At 35.2% G+C, this 22227-nt stretch overlaps 1 protein-coding gene across 2 annotated transcripts in view; it reads right to left on the bottom strand.

Moving 5' to 3' along the window:
- Positions 1-8321: 8321 nt before the first annotated feature.
- PTPN12 (protein tyrosine phosphatase non-receptor type 12) overlaps positions 8322-22227 on the bottom strand; it is a 96177-nt gene continuing 82271 nt past the window's right edge. For both annotated transcript variants that reach the window (XM_012747281.3, XM_012747296.3), the window contains exons 13-18: positions 18946-19922; positions 14926-15003; positions 13602-13669; positions 12678-12708; positions 10088-10195; positions 8322-9174 (exon numbers count right to left, since the gene is read on the bottom strand). In XM_012747281.3, the coding sequence (XP_012602735.1) occupies positions 9113-9174; positions 10088-10195; positions 12678-12708; positions 13602-13669; positions 14926-15003; positions 18946-19922 (1324 nt within the window). In that variant the 3' untranslated portion in view covers positions 8322-9112. The remainder of the gene's footprint in view (positions 9175-10087; positions 10196-12677; positions 12709-13601; positions 13670-14925; positions 15004-18945; positions 19923-22227) is intronic.

The following is a 22227-nucleotide window of genomic DNA, read 5'->3' on the forward strand; positions in this document are numbered from 1 at the left end:
AGATAACCTTACCACACAAGGTTTTTATGAAGATTGAACAAGGTAATGTATACAGAGATCAGCAGAGTGCCTGGTATATGGTAAACATTCAACAAGGTTAACCACTTTTATTTGATAGATAGGCCTGAGTATACATGAACGTATACTGAAACTTTAACATTTGCTCAAGCCTCTAACAAAGTGGTCTATGGGGCATTTGGCACTATGTTCTTCATAAACACTCACAACCAGTAAAGCCACCCCAAAAAAGTTTAAAGTTATCAGCTTTCTCAATTTTGAGTACCTTTCCAGACTTTTTTGACCTGTGAATTTCCTCTTGGTTTGCTTTCCTGCCCTCTTCTGGTGGATGGAGGAAGAGTTACATGATATTCTAACTCCTATTGCCAAACTGCTAAAAGATTTCAATATTTTGAATCGTTAGTCAAAGAATCCAACTTTCAAAAAATCTTTGATCATGAGTTAAAGTGAATTCAAATTAAAGTCTAAATGGGGGCCGGGCGCTGTGGCTCACGCCTGTAATCCTAGCTCTTGGGAGGCCGAGGCGGGCGGATTGCTCAAGGTCAGGAGTTCAAAACCAGCCTGAGCAAGAGCGAGACCCCATCTCTACTATAAATAGAAAGAAATTAATTGGCCAACTGATATATATATAAAAAATTAGCCGGGCATGGTGGCGCATGCCTGTAGTCCCAGCTACTCGGGAGGCTGAGGCAGAAGGATCACTCAAGCCCAGGAGATTGAGGTTGCTGTGAGCTAGGCTAACGCCACGGCACTCACTCTAGCCTGGGCAACAAAGTGAGACTCTGTCTCAAAAAAAAAAAAAAAAAAAAAAAAAAAAAAAAAAAAAAAAAAAAAAAGTCTAAATGGGGCCGGGCGAGGTGGCTCACGCCTGTAATCCTAGCACTCTGGGAGGCTGAGGCGGGTGGATTGAGCTCAGGAGTTCCAGACCAGCCTGAGCAAGAATGAGACACTGTACATGCCTGTAGCTAACTCGGGAAGCAGAGCCCAAGCTCAAAATTGCTTAAGCCTAGGAGTTTGAGGTTGCTGTGAGCTAGGCTGATGCCATGGCATTCTAAGCCTGGGCAACAGAGACTCTGTCTCAAAAAAAAAAAAGTCTAAATGGAAAACTTCTATTAATACCTATGAATTTCAATTTATTCTGTTACATGGAAATTGATATTGGTAGATGGAATAATTATTACAATGAACAACTCATTTTAGATTGAGAAGATCTAAAAATACTTCGTTATTCTGAATGGCAACAGAAAATTCCCTATAAACTGCATTTTACTTAAACAATGAAATGTATATATAAAGAGAATCTTAACTGTAAAACTTCCTCTTAATGTTGATACCAACTAATCTCTATGGGACTCGTAGCTTAGTATTTAAAAATTTTTTGAGCTGAGCACAGTGGTTTATGCCTATAATCCCAGCACTTTGGGAGACTGAGGTGGGAGGATAGCCTCAGGCCAGGAGTTTGAGACCAGCCTGGATAACATAGGGAGACACTGTTTCTACAAAACATTTTTTACAAAATTAGCCAGGCGTGGTGCTGCGTGCTTGTAGTCCAAATTACTTGGGAGGCAAAGAGGGGAGGATTGCTAGAGTCCAGGAATTCAATGCTGCAGTAAGCTATGATTACTCCACTGCACTCCAGCCTGGATGACAGCAAGATCCTGTCACAAAAATAAATAAATAAAAATATGTTTGCATAGAAGCTGCATGCAAAATATTATTCTGTATTTATGTCAAACACAATGAGAAAAGCTAAATACTTAGATTTTGTTTAATAGAGTATATTATTCAAATGTTTTTTTTCACATTCTTGTTTTAGAAGATGTTGGAAATATTCTAGTAGATTACATTAATATGCATGTAGACAAAGCCAAAATGTAGAAGGCACAATACTTTAAAATATCACAGATGTATGGAAAATCTATATACTTGTGTACTTATTCAATTGTTAATCCTACTGTAGAATTTTTGGATCAGGAAAAACTTTTTTTGGTTCCTGATTTCCAGGAGACATTTAGACTATTTTTCTGTTCATGTTTAGCTATTTGGGTATAAATCTGTATTAGCTAAAGAATATGTTCTTCCTGAAGTATTGGCAAGAGTTCTAAAGTCACAAATACTATTACATTTAATCATGATAACAGTACATATGCCAAGTTATCTCTAAAACATGTAAAAATGATTGGAATCTTTGGCATTCTCTTCCCACACTAATTCAACAAAGCCCAGATTTGTTGTAGTTTAGAACTCACAGACCCATCCCCCTCAGCTACTCCAGCATTGCTGTTTTTCTCTGGTTATTAATTACTGATCATGTGCATGTTTTATAGGATTTAAGCACCTTGAAGACAAATAGAGGAAATGGGTTGCAGAAAATCTGTTAAGAAAATAGTTTATATTCAAAACTAGATCTACTTTGCACATTTAGCATAATAGGCAGGGGCTGCTTATTCAGTGGAAATATGCCAAAATGTTCTTTGCAATTCTCCATCAGCCAGAATGAAAACATGAGCTTCTGGCCATCAAGGCTGTGTAACAAAGACCCCAAATTGGAAAATCTCATTATTTAGAAAGCTATCTGTAGAGATCTTTCACCTCCTTGATTAAATGAAATATTCCTAGGTATTTTATTTTCTTTGTAGCTCTTGTGAATGGTATTTTTTTTTTTTTTTTTTTTTTTTTTTTTTTTTTTGAGACAGAGTCTCGCTTTGTTGTCCAGGCTAGAGTGAGTGCCGTGGCGTCAGCCTAGCTCACAGCAACCTCAAACTCCTGGGCTCGAGTGATCCTTCTGCCTCAGCCTCCCAAGTAGCTGGGACTACAGGCATGCGCCACCATGCCCGGCTAATTTTTTATATATATATATCAGTTGGCCAATTGATTTCTTTCTATTTATAGTAGAGACGGGGTCTCGCTCTTGCTCAGGCTGGTTTTGAACTCCTGACCTTGAGCAATCCGCCCGCCTCGGCCTCCCAAGAGCTAGGATTACAGGCGTGAGCCACAGCGCCCGGCCTTGTGAATGGTATTGAGTCTTTGATTTGACTCTCAGCTTGACTGTTATTGTTGTATAGGAATGCTACTGATTTGTGTACATTGATTTAGTAACCTGAGACTTTGCTGAATTTCTCTATCAATTCCAGGAATCTCTTGGTGGAGGAGTCTTTGGGGTTTTCTAGGTATAAGATCATATTGTCATAGTTTGACCTCCTCTTTCCCAATATGGATACTATTATCTTTCTCTTGCCTGATTGCGCTGGCTAGGGCTTCCAGCACTATTCTTTGTTTTTTATTTTTTGTTATTTACTTTTTTATTTTTTAGACAGAGTCTCGCTCTGTTGCCCAGGTAGAGTGCCGTGGCATCAGCCTAGCTCACAGCAACCTCAAACTCCTCGGTTCAAGCGATCCTTCTGCCTCAGCCTCCCGAGTAGCTGGGAATACAGGCATGCACCACCATGCCCGGCTAATTTTTTCTATATTTTTAGTTGGCCAATTAATTTCTTTCTGCTTTTAGTAGAGACAGGGTCTTGCTTTTGCTCAGGCTGGTTTCAAACTCCTGACCTTGAGCAATCCGCCCGCCTCGGCCTCCCCGAGTGCTAGGATTACAGGTGTGAGCCACCGTGCCCAGCCTATTTTTTTTTTTTTAAGACAAGCTTGAAAGTGAGGTTTATTGAGGAGAGAAAGACAGGACTCTCAAGCAAGAGGAAGATACAGGTTTACAAAGTGTGATACATATGCCACAGATGACCACTGGACCCACTGTCACAGCAAAGGGAGAGCAAAAGGAAGGCTGCAAAAAGAAAAAAAAAAAAAGGCCAGCCAGCACTATCAGCACTATGTTGAATAGAAGCGGTGACAGTGGGTGCTCTTGTGCTAGTTCTTAATGGGAATGCTTTCAGCTTTTCCCAATTCAGTGTGATGTTGGCTCTGGGTTTGTCATATATGGCTTTTCTAATCTTGAGGTATGTTCCTTCTATGCCTAATTTGTTTAGGGTTTTTATCATGAAATGGTGCTGGATTTTGTCCAATGCATTTTCTGCATCTCTTGATGATTGTATGGTCTTTCTTTTTGCTTCTGGTTAAGTGCTGAATCACATTTATTGATTTGCATATGCTGAACCACCCTTGCATCCCTGGGATGAAGCCTGCTTGGTCATGATGGATTAAATTTTTGATGTACTGTTGAATTTTGTTTTCTGTATTTTATTGAAGATTTTTATATCTATATTCATAAGGGATGTTGGTCTGTAGTTTTCTTTTTTTGTTGTGTCCTTTGCCGGCTTTGGTGTCAGAGTGATAGTGGCTTCATAGAACAAGTTGGGGGAGGATTCCTTACTTGATGTTATGGAATAATTTCTGCAGTATGGGTACCAGCTCTTCATTGTAGGTCTGGTAAAATATGGCTATGAATCCATCTGGTCTGGGGCTTTTTTTTGTTAGAAGAGTTTTTTAATTACTGCTTCAATCTTGTTGCTTGTTATTGGTGTGTTCAAGAGTTGTATTTCTTCCAGATTGAGTCTTGCAAGGTTGTGTGTTTCCAGGAATTTGTCTATGTTTTTGAGTTTATATGCATAAAAATTTTCATAATATTCACAGATGATATTTTCTATTTCTGTGGTATCAGTTGTAGTATCTCCTTTTTCATTTCTGATTGAGCTTATTTGGTTCCTTTCTCTTCTATTCCTGGTTAATCTTGCAAGAGGTCTATCAATTTTGTTTATCTTTCAAAGAATCAATTTTTTGTTTCACTGATCCTTTGTATTGTTAATTTGTTTTCCATTTCATTTAGCTCTGTTCTGACCTTAGTTATTTCTTTTCTTCTGCTGGCTTTGGTTTGCTCTTCAATTTCTAGTTTGTTTAGATATGTCATTAGATTGTTAATTTGTGATCTGTCTTTTTGATGTAGGCATTTAAGGCTACATTTAGGACAGTTTTTGCTGAACCCTGTAGATTTTGATAGCTTGTGTCCCCTTTGTCATTCACTTCAAGAAATCTTTTGATTTCCATCTTAATTTCATTACTGACCCAATAATCATTCAACAGCAGGTTATTTAATTTCCATGATTTTGTGTAGAATTGGGTGTTTCTCTTGGAGTATATTTCTAGTTTTATTCCACTGTAGTCTAAGAAGATACATGGTATGATTTCTATTTTTTTTTTAATTTGTTGAGACATGTTTTGTGGCCTAAGATATAATCTCTACAAAGAGAACTACAAAACAGTGAGGGAAGAAATTGCAGAAAACACAAACAAATGGAAAAACATATCATGCTTATGAATCAGTAGAATTAGCATTGTTTAATGTCCATACTACCCAAAATGATTTACAGATTCAATAATCCCTATCAAAATACCAATATCATATTTCACAGATCTAGAAAAAAAAATTCTACACTTCATTTGGAACAAGAAAAGAGTCTGAATAGCCAAAGCAATCTTGAGCAAAAAGAACAAATCTGGAGGTACCACATTACCAGACTTTAAATTATACAAGGCTATATAACCAAAACAGCATGATATTGGCACAAAAATAGAGACACAGACCAGTGAAACAGAACAAAGAACCCAGATATAAAACCATCCACATATAGCCAACTGATCTTTGACAAAGCAGACAATAATATACACTGGTGAAAAGAAGCCCTATTCAATAATAAGTGGTGCTGGAAAAATTGGATCGCCACATGCAGAAAATGAAATAAGATCCCTACCTCTCATCACTCATAAAAATTAATCCAAGATGGATAAAAGATTTAAATGTAAAGCATGAAAGCATAAGAATTCTAGAAGAAAATGTTGGAAAAATTCTTCTAGATATCAGCCTAGGCAAAGAATTTATGAAGAAGACCCCAAAGGCAATCATGGCAACTACAAAAATAAATAAATGGGACTTGATTAATTTAAGAAGCTTCTGCACAGCTAAGGAAATAATCAACAGAGCAAACAGACAACCTACAGAATAGGGGGAAATATTTGCAAGGTATACATCCAATAAACAATAACCAGAATCTACAAAGAATTCAAGCAAATCAGCAAGTAAAAAACAAACATTAACAAAAAAAAATCTACCCCATTAAAAAGCGGGCAAAAGACATGAACAGAAGCTTTTCAAAAGCACATCGACAAATGGCCTATAAGCATATGAAAAAATGCTCAATGACAATACTATATGAAAGTGGGGAAAGGATAGTTTTCTCAATAAATAATGGCTGCTCAATGAAAAAAAATACCTTATATTGTATACAAAAAAATTAGTTCTGCAGATTTAGATAAAAATATAAACCAAAAAATAAAGCTTCTAGAAACACTGTAGATCATTATCTTGGGTTGGGCAAAGATTTCTAAAAGAGGACACCAAAAAGCATTAATTAAAAAATATTGATAACGTGGACCATTAACAGAGTGAAAGAACAAACTATAGGCAAACCCACAAGCATCGAGGCAGAATATATAAATAATTCCAATGCAATAAGAAAAAGACAAAGGGAAAAAACCTGCAGAATTGCTGAATTATAAGGTATGTGTATATTCAGCTTTAGTTGATACTGCCAAATAGTATCTGCTTGAGACTTGAACAGGCAGTTCACACAAGAGTATATCCACATGATAAACATGTGAAAAGGTGCTCAACAGCATTAATCGTTAGGGAAATACATATTCAGATAAGACAATACCACTACATTACCTGTTAGAATGGCTAGAATGAAAATTATTAGACATACCAAGTCTTAGCAAGAATTTGTAATAATTAGAACAACCACTTTGGAAAACTGGCATTATCTACTAAAGCTGAAATATACACGCATACCCTATAATCCAAAAATTCCACTCCTCAATATATATCCAACTGATATACATGTATGTCCATCAAAAGATACATACAAATGTTCACAGCTACATAATTTGTAAGATTCCCAAACACCAAATGTCTATCAATAGCATGGACAAATTATAATATATTCATACAATGTAAAATCTTATACCAATGAAAAATAAACAACTGCTACACATGAGGATGAACAAATCTCAGAAACTCAAGGGGGAAGCCTGTCGGTGGCTGATACTGTTCTATTGCTTGACCGAGGTGGTACACATGTGTGTGTATACTTTATCATGATTAATATGACTTTTGAATACTTCTGAATACATGTGTATTTCAATGAAGGTATTCCAAAAAACTCTTTCCCAACCAAAAAAATAATCTTTACAATTGATTTTAGTACCCTGTACCATATTACACAACTCATTAAGTGTGAAGGGGCTAAACATTTTTTCAGTTATACTTGAGTTTAAGTTTTATAAGGAAAAGATACATTATAGGAATGTCTGTGTCTTATGAATGTCAAGCGTCCACTGTATTACCATTTCTTTATACTAAAACATAAATTAAAACTTTCAAATTCTAAGGGATCAGCATGAAGATCATTTAGCTTTAAAAAAAAATTTTTTTTTTTTTTTTGAGGCAGAGTCTCACTTTGTTGCTTAGGCTAGAGTGAGTGCCATGGTGTCAGCGTAGCTCACAGCAACCTCAAACTCCTAGGCTCAAGTGATCCTCCTGCCTCAGCCTCCCGAGTAGCTGGGACTACAGGCATGCACCATGCATGCCTGGCTAATTTTTTCTATGTATATTAGTTGGCCAATTAATTTCTTTTTTTATTTATAGTAGAGACAAGGTCTCGCTCTTGCTCAGGCTGGTTTCGAACTCCTGACCTTGAGCAATCCACCCGCCTTGGCCTCCCAGAGTACTAGGATTACAGGCGTGAGCCACCGTGCCTGGCCTTAAAAAATTTTTAACATGAAACTGTAATATTACTTTTCTCCTCCACAACAATCCCCCTTCTACTTAAATAAGGTTATTTCATGTTATTTTAGTTTCCTAATTTCTTCAGTCTTTTGTATGCAGAGGGAAAAATACATATATTATAAAATATCATATATATTATATGTTATAAAATATCATAATACATATCCATCAATTTCAATCCATGGTGTCAAAATTTAGATTTAGTATTTATGGATGGAACCTGTGCTCCAGTCATAGGATGAGAATAAACCATTTCTGCTGTTTCTCAGCCTCACCTCTGTTTGGTGTTCTACTAGGATTTTGGTAGGCTAATAATGATAAGGATGAAAACCATGCCTAGGGCTGCCTCAGAGATAAGTATTTAGAATTGACAGAACCATATTTTTTTTTGCTGAAGATGCTCCCTATTCTTTAAGAGATTAAACTACATTTGTAGCCATGCTTTAAAGACCTTTCAGTCGGAAATGAGGAATGAAAAACCAAGGCAACAAGTAGACACTGTAAAATTGTTTTTGTTTTTTTTTAATGACAGGCCAAATATTCTGAAACTTACATATAGTCTGATAGTCTTCTAATCCCAGTTGAGTTCAAATATTAAAGTAACACACACAAGCTAAGAGAATTCAATATTGTTCCAAGGCACTTACTGAATCTCCATGACTAGATGAAAACAAGAACAATTGGGATGAACAATTAGACAGTATATAATATAAAAATAACTTTTTGCTTACAATTTACAAAATGTATTATTATTACAATCTTTGATCTCTGATAACCTGCAATGCTGGCTGCATGAATCCAGCAATTTTAAAATTCAGAAACTATTTTCTAAAACTTCAGGGCAAATAATTTACAAATAAGGTCCACAAAAATTTAGACCATGCAGAAATTTCTTACATCTTCTGTTAATAATATTTTATATGATTGCAACTTTATCAAATTATATACCTACTTGCCCTATACATATACAAAATAATGCATACATGATAAAACAGCAAAAGAGTAGTCCATAAACTCAATTTATCATAAAAGTATTACTATATTAACATGTCTACAAGCAGCGTGTAACAGGGTTAAGAGACATTAAGGCAATAATACTTGAAGTTACAAAATAAACCATATATAATACTTTTTCCTAACTGTAGTAGAAGGCAGGTAGATGGTCCCAGCAAGAAAATATTAAGGTAACAATCTACACTGCTGTTAGTCCCACATTTTGAAGATGGAACACTATAAATCTGGCTTTCAGTGGCACTTGAATTTTCCAGTATAATTTAAAGTGTCTTCTAGCTCCCTGAATTATGTCCATTCTGAAGGTGGCTCTCTTGGTCCTTTGGGTTTTCCACAGCGATTACCAAAACCTGTAGCCAAAAACACCACAATAGTTAGTCAGTGTTCAGAAATACTTGCATACTACTAAAACTATGTCCACAGACATCTTCATTTTCTAACACAAATAAATTTCACAAGGGAACTTAGAATTTAAACTAAATCAAACCTTGTAAATACAAGACAATTGTACATTTATTTTGGGTAATTGAAAATAATTGCTTTTTAAAAAATTATTTCTGCTAAAAAATAAAACAAATTTTATCACAATTTAAGAAAAACATCTAAGTATTTTAGTCTTTCCAACACTAAAGACTTGCTTATATACTGCAGTTTTTTTGTTTGTTTGTTTGTTTGTTTGGTTGGTTTTTTTTTTTGAGACAGAGTCTCACTTTGTTGCCCAGGCTAGAGTGAGTGCAGTGGCATCAGCCTGGCTCACAGCAACCTCAATCTCCGGGGCTCAGCAGTCCCGGTCCTACTGCCTCAGCCTCCCGAGTAGCTGGGACTACAGGCATGCGCCACCATGCCCGGCTAATTTTCTGTATATATATTTTTAGTCGGTCAATTAATTTATTTCTATTTTTGGTAGAGACGGGTCTCGCTCAGGCTGGTTTCGAACTCCTGACCTTGAGCAATCCACCCGCCTCGGCCTCCCAAAGTGCTAGGATTACAGGCGTGAGCCACCATGCCCGGCCTTATACTGCAGTTTTTTATTTTAGTTTTTAACCTCAGTGTGGAACAAAATAAATTAAGTATTTTACTTATTTCATAATTAACTCCAAGCAACTTTGATCACGTTTTATTCTTGTCAAGTGTCATTTTAGAACCTGAATAAATTATAATACACTGTTTCCAGAAATTCCTGGAATGATGGCAAATGACCTTTTCTCATTCTTGCCTGTGTTAACTACTTCAAGTTTTAAAATTATTTATTAAACAAATTACCAATATCTGTGGCTTCGGTTGGACTTTCTGATACTTGTTCTCTCTTATCACTGAAAATAGGTGGACATTCTGTACAAGTCTCTGTGTGAATACCTCCTGCTATAAGATCTAAAATGCAAAACAAAACCCTTGTTAATCACCATCCCTTGTAGCATCATACACAGAACACTTTAATTTTTTTAATGTTGGCAATGAGTTAAAAGAGCAAGTTTTCTCTCTTGGTCATCATAATTTCAGAGACCCACATAAATATAAATACAAGGGTAGTGAGCACAGAAAATCATGTCAAGTGTTCTTGCAAGCATCTAGAAATCTGTAGTGCAATGTAAAGATTCTCATTATACTTACTTTATTTTATAAATAGATCTTAGCATATTATATTTCCTTATGGTAGTTATAGTAAATGCTTTTGTCCTAAAGCAATAATTGCAACTGAAATCAATGGCAAACAAATTCATAATTAATTAATGAACTACCCCCGAAAACAGTAATTCTTCTTTTAAAGTTTTATGTTATTATAGTTTACTCATTTAATTACCAATGTGTAACATTAGTAACAAAAGAAATTAACTATTAATACATTCACTCACAACCTTATCACATCCCCTACACCTGTGAGGAACCTTTCTGGAAACTTGAACTATATGTTAAATAATAGATGATCCCTGTCCTCAAGATGCTTACACTCTAGACAGGAGCCAGCAAACATCTTATAGAAAATAAAGGTGGAGAACAATAAAGCTAGAGTAAATATTCTAGGCCTTGCAAGGCACAACCACCTCTGTCACATATTCTTCTTTGGTTTTGTCACTTTGGTTGTTTTTGTTTCTAAATAATTCTTTAAAAATGTAAAAACCATTTATTCAGCTCAAGGGCATAACAAAAAAATAAGTTAAGAGCAGGACTAGGCATGTAGACTGCTGACTGCCAACTCCTGGTCTAGTAGGAGGCACGGGGAAATAGATTATTATAGTAGTATGATTAAGTTTTATATTAAAATTATGCATAGAGTGCATTGGGAGACAAAGAGGAGAGGCATCTAGATGAAACCACTGGTGGTGAGGTATTCAAGGACATCTTCTAGGAGGAAATGATGATCCAGTCTCAATACCTCAATTTCCCTATTTTAATGTTTTATGTTAATTAAAATATTTTATAAGCCTACAGCACCCAGTATTCTCACGTGGTCTCCCATCTAGCCAGCCCAACCCTGCTTCGCTTCTAAAATCAGAGGAGATCAGGTGCATTCAGGGTGGTATGGCTGTAGAGAAAAGCCTCAATTTTCTCACTGAAGTGAAGGTCATACAAGACTTAGTGGGACTGATAATTTTAGAAGAAAAGTAAAGGTCTGGAAAACTCAGGAGAAATGGAAAGGGTACCAAATTCAGCATATAAGAGAGGCAAATGGATGAAGACTCAAAGTTATAGGTTCAATCTATAAAACGGAGTGACAGTCCCCAGTAACATTCAGTAATCCTTAGGCATATAATAAAATAATTTGGGAGTTAGGAGCAAGAAAGTTGAGGATAACTGTGTAATAGGGTGATGGCGATGATATCTAGGTTGGATAGAGAAGGAAGAGAAATCAGAAAGGAGATGACAGACTTTAGGAAAATAGAAGATCCAGAGATTCAGCAGTAGCAGTAATATAATAAAGATGATAGTAACAGCAATGCTAACATTGAGTGACTATCATGTCCCAGGTGCAGTGTTTTGATACTTTATATATGTTGCCTAATTAAATCTTCACAACACTCCTCTCAGGCAGATACTATCGTTATCTCTATTTCACAGATTAAGAAAATGGAGGCTCAGAAAAATTAGGTAACTTGACCAAATCCACCTCACAAGCGATGGCAAAAATGGGATTACAAGGCCATCTTGGCTCTAAAGTTTCTGTTCTTTTAATTATAAAAAGAGACAGAGAGTAACAGAGTTTAAGAGATGGAATAGACCCATAAGGCCGAGATTGAGAATATAATCATAGAAGAGAAGAACTGAAACAGAATGGAGGGTAGGGGCTAAGGCAACAGGTGAATTGAAGGAATTGTATGAACTAGGATATTTGATGACTTACATGGTCACAGACTTATAAAAATTAATATAACTTGACCTATTTTAGTATGACAGCAAAAGCAACATGGTAGAAAAATTTTCTAACTTGGAATATAACACTGGTTTGAGCTATGTAACTTTATTGGTCTTCACAAATAATGTAAAAATTCTAAAACAATTGAATTTTATGGAGCCAAATCCATCATTAGGTAAATACGCAGCATTTATTTAAGTCAGGCTCTAGCTTCTAGGAGTTTTTATAAACAATAGAAAATAAAATATAAGAAAATGTCTAAAAATAATTTCTTTCCCATTATCCTATAACTCCCATGATTTTCCAGATCAATAATATCTGGTGGCACTAATCTGGAAGAATTATACTACATATATTAAGCTTCTACAAGAGCTGTCCTAGATATTTCTACTTATTGAAATAACCAAATAAATAGCATGAACCATGATGTGCTATTATTTTATAGAAAGTAATCTATAAAATCTGTAGCAAAAAGAAAAAAAAAAAAATCTCAAAACTTACCACATTTTTCATTTCCAGAGGTCATAAAGCCCTATAAGGAAGAAATTTAATAGTGATTATAGGTCATTTATTTTATTATATGTATTTAATACAAATAATAGAAAGGTAGGTCTGCTATGTGTAGATATATATCCCCCAAAATCAGGGCCTATCAGAGGGAAAGAAAACAATTAGGCTAAAAATTTTTAAACATTATACTGTTTTTGGAAGTAAACATTTCTGAATGAAAACTGAAAAGACAGGAGATACTGCACAAAGGAAAATATAGCTGCATTTTGCCAGCTATCTACCATATTTCATCAAATTGTGATATCACTGATTATAAGACAGCATTATTATGGGCTATCATTTTATGTGCCAATAAACTATATCCCAACAATATCTTAAAAATGATTATAAAATATAGCCCAACTTCAGAGCTATTAAAATATGGGGGAAAATATGAAAAATATTAATGTTAATAAAAATATCTTTCCGATGGTCCAAATATTTAACTACCAAAACATTTCCTGAATGTGAAAGAACTCAGGGGGCCAGAAAAAACAAAGGGAGGGACTAGCATTACAATGGGAAGAATCCAGGAATCTAGGAAAAGTACTATGACCCTTGAAAATAACTCCTGTTCCTTTTATACCTCCAAAATGATTTGGAACATGGCATAATTTATACATTTCAAAAACAGCTTGAGAAAATAATACTCTGAAGTGATTGTTCTATATAGATCAAGTTACCCTTTTTAAAAATTTCATATCTCAGATTTTATAGAGGCTTTTCATCTGAAATCTTAATATAAGAAATGCTAATCGAAAATTATAAACTATATTTAATGGTCTTAAGATGACAGTTACTATAACAAACAACTGTAAGAAAAGTTAACAAAAGAGTAAAAATATTAAGCTATAGCTGTTCCAATCCCAAACTCACTTCAGATTTTTTTTGTTCAGGCCATTCCTGACTTTGAAGTTCACTCCATTCAGATGTTATAGGTGTATCTGAGGAAAATGAAATCTTATAATTAAAATTAACATCTTTAATTCTTTAAATTTTTTGCATTACAGTAATATACAAAAATAGACTGATTCTAAATATTTTTAGAAACTTATCACTTCCATAATTTTTTTTAAAGACAGGGTCTTACCTCTGTTGCCCAGGCTGTAGTACAGTGGCATGATCATAGCTCACTGTAGCCTCGAACTTCTGGGCTCAAGAGATCTTCCCACCTCAGCCTTCCAAGAAACTGGGACATAGGCATGCACCACTGTACCTAGCTAATTTTTTTTGTTTTTTGTAGAGACAGGGTCTTTCTATGTTGCCCAGGCTGGTCTTGAACTCCAGGCCTCAAGCAATCTTCCTATCTCAGCCTCCCAAGTAGCTGGGTTAACAGGTGTGAGCCACCACACCTGGCTCGCATCCATAAAAATTTTGTAGTTTCTATTAAAAAAAATTCCTTTAAGTTTGCCTTCTTAAAATTTAAATGAATTCAGTCATCAGAGTTTATTGTAATCTACAGATAATGTGAGGGACTTAGATAAGTATACTGCTTCACTGTTTTCAACATTTAAAAAAAAATTAAAATTTTAATCATTTTTTTGTAGATAGTCTTGCTATGTTGCCCAGGCTGATCTCAAACTCCTGGTTTTACATGATGCTCCTGCCTCAGCCTCCCAAAGTGCTGAGATTATAGGCATGAGCCACCACACCTAGCCTGTTTTCAACATTCTTAAAATCAGTCAAAATTATTAACATATTGGTAAAGTGTAACGCATTAAACTAGTGAGCACCATCACTGTGCATGAGACACTGTAAATACATTCAAGCTATTTCTGCCTTCCTTATTAGGGGGTAAGGGGAGAGGTATACTATCAATGTCAGTGATACCTACCTACAATGCAGCTTAAATGTTTACTTACCTAAATTGGCACCAAGTAAAACAATTAATGTCTTCATAAATAAGTGCTACTTTTAATGAATGAAAAGATACCAGATTGCAAACTTAAAATCACATTGAATTGAATTCTAGTAGTCTAATTCTAATGTAAATGTAGCCATTTTAGCAATCTTAACAAGCAAAAAATATCATTTCAAAGTATTTTACAAATAAGGAATTAAAAGTATTGGTCAGTATCAATCCAAATTTGTTTTTTAATTTAATTATGTAGCTCAGTAACTACTAGATTAAAATCAGCCATGTTTTTCAGAGTTTATTATTACAGTAGGAAGTAAATGCAAAAGCAAAAGAGACACTCACTATGTTCACTTGCTAATACAAAAGATTCAGGAGTTCTTTCAGGTAGGGGAGGAGGTGAATCTTCACTAACATCAACATCTAAATTAAATACATAAAATTTAAACAAATTATTAAAAGTAAACATGTCATCTAAACAAAATCAGAGAGCTTTCTTGACATTCTAAAAACCCTGTCACAAGTATCTAAGAGAATCAGTTTATAAAAATGCATAAAATAAACAAGAAACCTTTTCTACTCAAAATCATTATCGAGAAGAGTTACAACGCTTATTGAGCAAAGAAGAATGAACTCTATCACTACAGCACATAGAAAATGACCCTCCCATGACTTTCCTGACACTCTACAGATATTACTTCATATTCCGAGTCTGAATGCAATCTTCAGTAGAGAAACCAGCAGGCAAGTAACTTCTCTACTGGGATTACTTGATGATGCTTTGAGTCTAAAAAGGAAAGCTTTGGTCATCTGACTTAAGCCATTGTTTCCCAAACTGGATTTTAGTGCTTAACTCCTTTCATGATTTTTGCCATACTACGTACCATCTGTCTTATTCACTTTTAAACCTAATTAAAAACAAAAAACAAAAACAAAAAAAACCCTCACTCATTTGAAATTTAACTACATATTTCAGCCATATTTTAAACAGCAATAACAAATAGCATTTGAAGTGCTAGTTATTTTTCTAATACACATAAAAATATAGCTGTTAAAAAATTAAAATGTTCATTTATTTAATGCCTAAAATCTTGCAAACAGTGGCACATGACTGTACTCTGATTACCCACTGAAGCCATGTACAAGTTTTGTACTAGTAAAAACAAAATTAACTCTTGGAAAAGATAATGCATTAAACAAGTCTTATTGGCTAGCCTTATTACGGCTTAGGGTAAATGAGTGTATCAGATCTGAGTTTTCATTGGAGGTACAGAAAGAAAACACTAGGATAAAATTCTGTGTGTGGATTCTCAGGTTAGGGAAGATGGGATACAGAAAAGGAAATGTGAGGATCCTGTATTATTTTGTCTTGGCCTTGCCCACCATCCTTAAAAAATGAACAAAACATTGTGATGATACTCTGCTATGTACCACATCTGACAGGGTACACATTAAAAAGAGATTGAAAACGCCTTTTCAACTTTCAACAAACATGAGGTGGGTATGATTATTCTTGCCCCTCCTACATTTATTTAGCTGGAGACACAAGAAAATGCAGCCTCTGGTCCTGCTGAGAGAAGAGTTCTGGAACTCTCTCTTGCCACTAAAGAACTATCTACCTTATTGAGTAGTGGCAGTCTGAGTGAGTCATCATCGTATTTCTCCTTGCCCTCTTGTTACTAACAGCTCACAGTGAAGAAATGGCTGTTGGAAGGAAGGGACACATAATCTTGGCATTGTAGTACCATTTCATAAATTAAGTGAACAAAGCAAGAAGGGCAGTTCTGCTTGTTTATATTAAGTATTTACTACACTTGATCTTAGCCAAAAGACCGAGAAGCGACATATATTAAGTATTTATCAAGTATCTTTCAAAAACTCTGTACTTTTTCTCTCATGACAGTCCTCACCCTTAAAGACTTTTATTTTATAACTATGCCCCTTTCTTCTCAACTGCATGTTTCTCCCTGGATTTCTGGACCATCTTTTCTTTGTTACAGACTTGTTTTAGAGGTTATCCAACCCCTGACTGCACGTTTTTCATAGCCTTTTGCAAATCATATACTGTAGCCAAATCTGAGAAATCTTTCAGAAGGCCTGAGTCAAGATTGAAATCAGAATTCATAGCCAGGAAGTTCTGTCAGGCAATAACTTATGTAAAAGATTATTTTAGGTATCAATACAAAATTATTAAGTTATAATCATGCACTGCATAACAACATTGTAGTCAACAACAAGACCACAGATACAATAATAGTCCCATGAAATTATGATACTGCATTTTTACTCTACCTTTTCTATGTTTATATATACAAATACTTACCACTATGTTATAATTGCCTACAGTATTCAATACAGTAACATGCTGTACAGGTGTATAGGATAGAAACAGGCTATCCTATACAACCTAGGTATATAGTAGCTCATCCCATCTAGATTTATGTTAAGTATACTGATGGTCACACAATGACAAAATTGCCTGATGCATTTCTTAGAAAATATCCCTATCATTAAGCAATGCATCACTGTAATTCACCAACAAATTCTAAGACAAAAAACCCGCTAATTCTGGTGTCAATGGTTCTACAAGATAATCTACAAAGGAAATAAAAAGAATCTACAAGGTATATATTAATACTTAGGAACACATTAATAGAACTACTTGTAGTTATGTTGCAGCAAAGAACATTTAAACAGGAAAATCTTCAGTTAATGTCAAACTGATAGCATTGTTAGGTAGGGTGAAAAGATATCAGAAATAACATTTGCAGCTATTTTTGCTTTGAAATACAAAACTGAAAGAACAGTAATGAGCTGGTATATAGCAGAGATGTTTCAACTATCCCTGTACAATATGTTTTACTTTAAAGGAAGCTGTTCTGTTATCACCAAAAGACTGGTCATGTGGCAGTAACTCATAATGAGCATATCATATCATGTACCCTTCCTGCCCTCACTAAATTCTATTTCTAGTAATGGTTTTAAAAAAAAATTTCCTAGGTATAAGACAAATGCTTGATGTACTTAAAAAGACCAAAATGAAAACTTCTTGTCCATATACTTTCTTGTATAGTTTGTTACAGCTGGGCAGTTATATTTCAAACTTTGAAGTTGAGGAAGAAAAGATATTAATAATTTAAAATTATGTTAAACTGGTAAAGTAATATTTACTATGTTGTTATCTTCTGAAGATCTTTCAAATAAAACACAGGAACATCAAGAAAATAAAATTATGTAATTTAAGAAATTAGCTTAGACATTCTCAAGACAAAAAACACAGTATCTGTGAGTTAGAGAAAATAAAAGCACCATAGTAAGGGTGGCAATATATTGGGTCAGAAACTGAAAAGGACAATCATCTTTTAAGTTCACAGTACTTATTTTGCCTGCACATTATAAATACCAGTCTTTATATACAAATTGATAATACCAAAGTTCACTGACAGGTAAATGACCATTCATTATCAAAATATCAGTAAATAGTTTTCATGTTTATACATCTGCTCTCAACTCTATGGTCTGTTTAAGAAGGCAACCATGATTATTTTTAGCAAAACAAAGCAGAGTTTTAAGGACCAACTGTATATCTTAGGAACTAAGTACATGTATTATTTTGAAAGAGTCATTAATTAAATAACAGCTTTGATGACTAGATATGTATATCACTGCTGAATGAATTAAGCTGCCCATATTCTGCTGAATAGCTTGCAATATTGTTCCTGGGTTAAACTCAGGATTGTAAGGAGCCTTATTTGCAAGCATTTGTGAAGAGAGTTTAAAAAAAAGGTTATTTTGTTGTTACAGGAACAGAAAAAAGATGACTAAATAGCTATTTATGAGAAACATGGGTGAAATTAAATGGCTAACCAAGCCATTCTATAGTATTTTTGCCACTGTTACTTTGAGTGATTTTATTTTCCCTAAATTATTTTGAATTATTCAGTCAGATAATAATTTTTTTTTAAGAGAAGGGGTCTTTTTCTCGCTATGTTGCCCAGGTTGGTCTCAAACTCCTGAGCTCAAGTGATCCTCCCGCCTCAGCCTCCCAAATAGCTGGGACTCCCAAATAGCGTGTACCATTCAGCCCAGCTTAAAAGCTATAATACAGAAGAAAAAGAAAATAAATTTTCTAGTTACAACAATTATGATATTTTGGAAACACAAAACACAGTAACACAATGTGACCAAATTAAGGTAACAATAATTAAAAGCTTATTTTAAAAAATTAGTATCTGAAACAACTAAATTTATTGTAGGTTCTAGAATGTAGTGTGGAATAAAACATAATGAATTAATATAGCTAAAGTGCTTAAAACAGTGACTGGCACACAGTAAAGATATTTAAGTGTTACACTATATTATTACCTTTTTCAGCACCTGAATGTATAGTTCCTGCTATATGATGTCTAGCAATGGACATTGGCAATACTTTCCTAGTAGAAATGCTTTCAGTACTAGTGGCAGCAGAAACTGTGGCACTTGCTGTTGAAATATTAGTTTTATTCTTGGTCACAGCACCATCACAGTTCCTTTCATCTGAGTCTGAGTCATCAGAGTGAAGAGGATTAGTAAAACTGAGGGGTGCTCCAAATAGAGGTGAACTATTATGATGATCCACAAGATCATGGGTTTCAACTTGTGTTGTAGGGCTTGGTGTTGAACTCACAGTTTTCACAGTTTGATAGTGGATATCTGAGGATTTTCCTTCAGATGAATCAGGTATAGGGATGGCATTTTCTGGTCCATGAAATGACCATGTTACATGCCCTTTCTCATCAAGAGGCAAGCAGTCTGGCCTTGGAGGTGTGTCTGAATTCTTCTGTGATTCTTCTGATGGAGTAACTGGAACTCTGTTTGACTGTGTTGAACTGCAGTCCACACAAGAATTCTGAGAAATACCACCAACTTTTAGATCCCCTGAACTTAAGTCCTGTGTCTTAGAGAGTTTATCAATTATGCAAGGTGAAGACGATTTAATTTTAATTGCATGTCCCCTATTCAAAAGTGTGTTCCCATCAAAACTTTTTGGTCCCTCTTGGAGAGGGACCTTCTTAATCTCAAAACTTAGATTTCGCTCCAATTTTTTATCTATCTGTTCGATAGTTGATTCATTTTTCCCTGGAAGTTCTATTGATTTATTATAGTTTCTGTTGAGGTCCGTTGACTGTTGTTCTGATGAAACCATGTGTAACACTGGCTTTGGATGGTATCTGTCATTGTCCTGCCACACAGTAGTGACTGTTGGAAAAGCTGAGGGGGGAGAAGGTGTTAATATGGGTGGCACTGGATGAGGTTCTGGTGGCTGCAGTATTTCTTCTTTAGCGTCCCCTTCCACAAGGCAACTGAAAAACAAACATTAAAAAAGAGTATTTTAAGACTGTATCTTTTTTTTGAAAATAAGTTGTTAGATGACAACTACGTAGCCAAACCTATTACATTAAAAACCATTACAATCTGTGGTTATGAATAAAAAATTATAATTTTTCAAACTAAGAAAATTTAATGTTTATCAAGGTTATATATATATATATATATATATATATATATATATATATATATATTATACTGCTTAAAAGTGAAATATAAGACTTTTTCTTTTCTTTTTTGAGACAGGGTCTTGTTCTACCACTTGGGCTACAGTGCAGTAGTGCAATCATAGTTCATAGCTCACTGTAACCTCAAACTCCTGGGCTCAAGTGATCCTCCTACCTCAGCCTCCTAAGTAGCTAGAACCACAGGCCCAGCTAATCTTTAAAAATTTGGGGGGAAAGACAGGATCTCACTATGTTGCCTGGGCAGGTCTTGAACTCCTGGCCTCAAGCAATCCTCCCACCTTGAACTCCCAGAGTGCTGGGATTATAGGCATGAGCTACCATGCACAGCCCCCAAGTAGAACATTTTTAATAAAAAACAGTAGTTCCCTCCCATAACCCTCCAGATAGCCAAAGTCATCTACTTTCAACTTTTTTTCACAGGTGCTTCTGAGATTTAGCTCTGTATTTCAAAATGTTTTCATTGTTATTTCTTGATCTTTCTGTTTCACATGTTCTCTATTGAATTCCTGCTATGGAAGTGTCCTTTTCTCCATCTTTCTAATACTCTTATAATTTTTGATTAGCTCAATCTTATAACTGTAGATATTATTATTCACATCTATGACACTGTGACTTAACATCTTTTCTTCTCTAACTTCTTGTTTTTCCCTTTTGATTGCCTTGGGTTTCTGATGGCTTAGTTCTCCGCATCATCAGTAACTCGGCTCTTCTAACTTTCCGGCAGATCTGCATACCTCCTCTCAAAAAGGACAAACACACCAAGTGACTACCAATACCACAGACATTTTTCTTAGAAACCTTGAGCCTCCTGCTCCAGTGTGGACCACTGGCTCCCTAGGTCATCACAGAGCTGATATTCTTTCCAGTTTCAGACTCTCCTGTTTCCTAGATCCCATCTTCCTCTTTCTAGATACACTCCCTTGTTTTAGTAACTTACATCTTACAGTTGCTTTTTAAGAACTATTTATAAGAGGCAAACTTCTCAAGTGCTTGCATATTTGAGTGTTATATTTTCGATATTATTTCTTCAAAAGGTATATAATTCTAGATATGATGTAATTTGCCGCCAGAATTTTAAATTTCTGGTTCCTATTCCTTTAACTGTGAGCTGTTTTTTTTTTTTCTTTTTCTTCTCACTTGGAGCTTTTTTTTCTTAAGAGTCAAGGCCTTGCTATGTTGCCCAGGCTAGAATGCAGTGAATGAATATTCACAGGCAGGATAACAGCACACTATAGCCTCGAACTCCTGGTCTCAAGTGATCCTCCTGCTTCAGCCTCCCAAGTAGCTGGGACTACAGACTATGCCACTATGCCTGGTTTTCTCTTACAGCTTTTAGATTCCTTTTTATTCTAGATGTTTTACAATTTCATGATATAACTTTTAAAAATCCATTTGTTACAATTTTATTTTTATCCATTATATTGGGGAACATGATGTATACTTACTTTCTTTTTTCTTTTTTGAGACAGGGCCTCGCCAATTCTCGCAGGCTGGCCTCAAGCTCTCGGCCTGGCCTTAAGCTAGCCCCCCACCTTAGGCTCCCAAGTATCTGGGACCACCAGCGCACACCACCATGCCAATATAATCTTTTTCACTTTTTGTAGAGATGGGGTCTTGCTATATTGCTCAGGCAGGTCTTGAACTCCTGGCCGTAAGTGATCCTCACACCTCAGCCTCCCAAAGTGCTCGGATTATAAACATAAGCCACTGACCCTGGCCTGATTTTTTTACTTTTATCCAGCCACTTTCTTATAAATTAACCATCTTAAGGCAACTTATTTGGGTTTAATATAGTTTTTAAAAAGAATAAACAATAGGAAAAATAACATTTCAAAAAAGAAACAGAAAAAAATGAAGTAAAATAATACCTATTTTATGTGACATGAATTTCTCTCATCACCTAATTTTCTACTTGCCATTTTCCCAGGGTCAAAGTTTACCAATGTTCAACCACCTTCTGTACTATTTCAGGATTGAACAAATTAGGTAACTTCAAATACTTCCATTTGGACAGACTTCAACATATGTCCTCATCTATCCAGGATATTCTAAGAGCTACAGATTTTAGACTGTAGGATAGGTATGAAAGTCT

The sequence above is a fragment of the Microcebus murinus genome, chromosome 9 (genome assembly GCF_040939455.1).
Source record: "Microcebus murinus isolate Inina chromosome 9, M.murinus_Inina_mat1.0, whole genome shotgun sequence".
NCBI lineage: Eukaryota > Metazoa > Chordata > Mammalia > Primates > Cheirogaleidae > Microcebus > Microcebus murinus.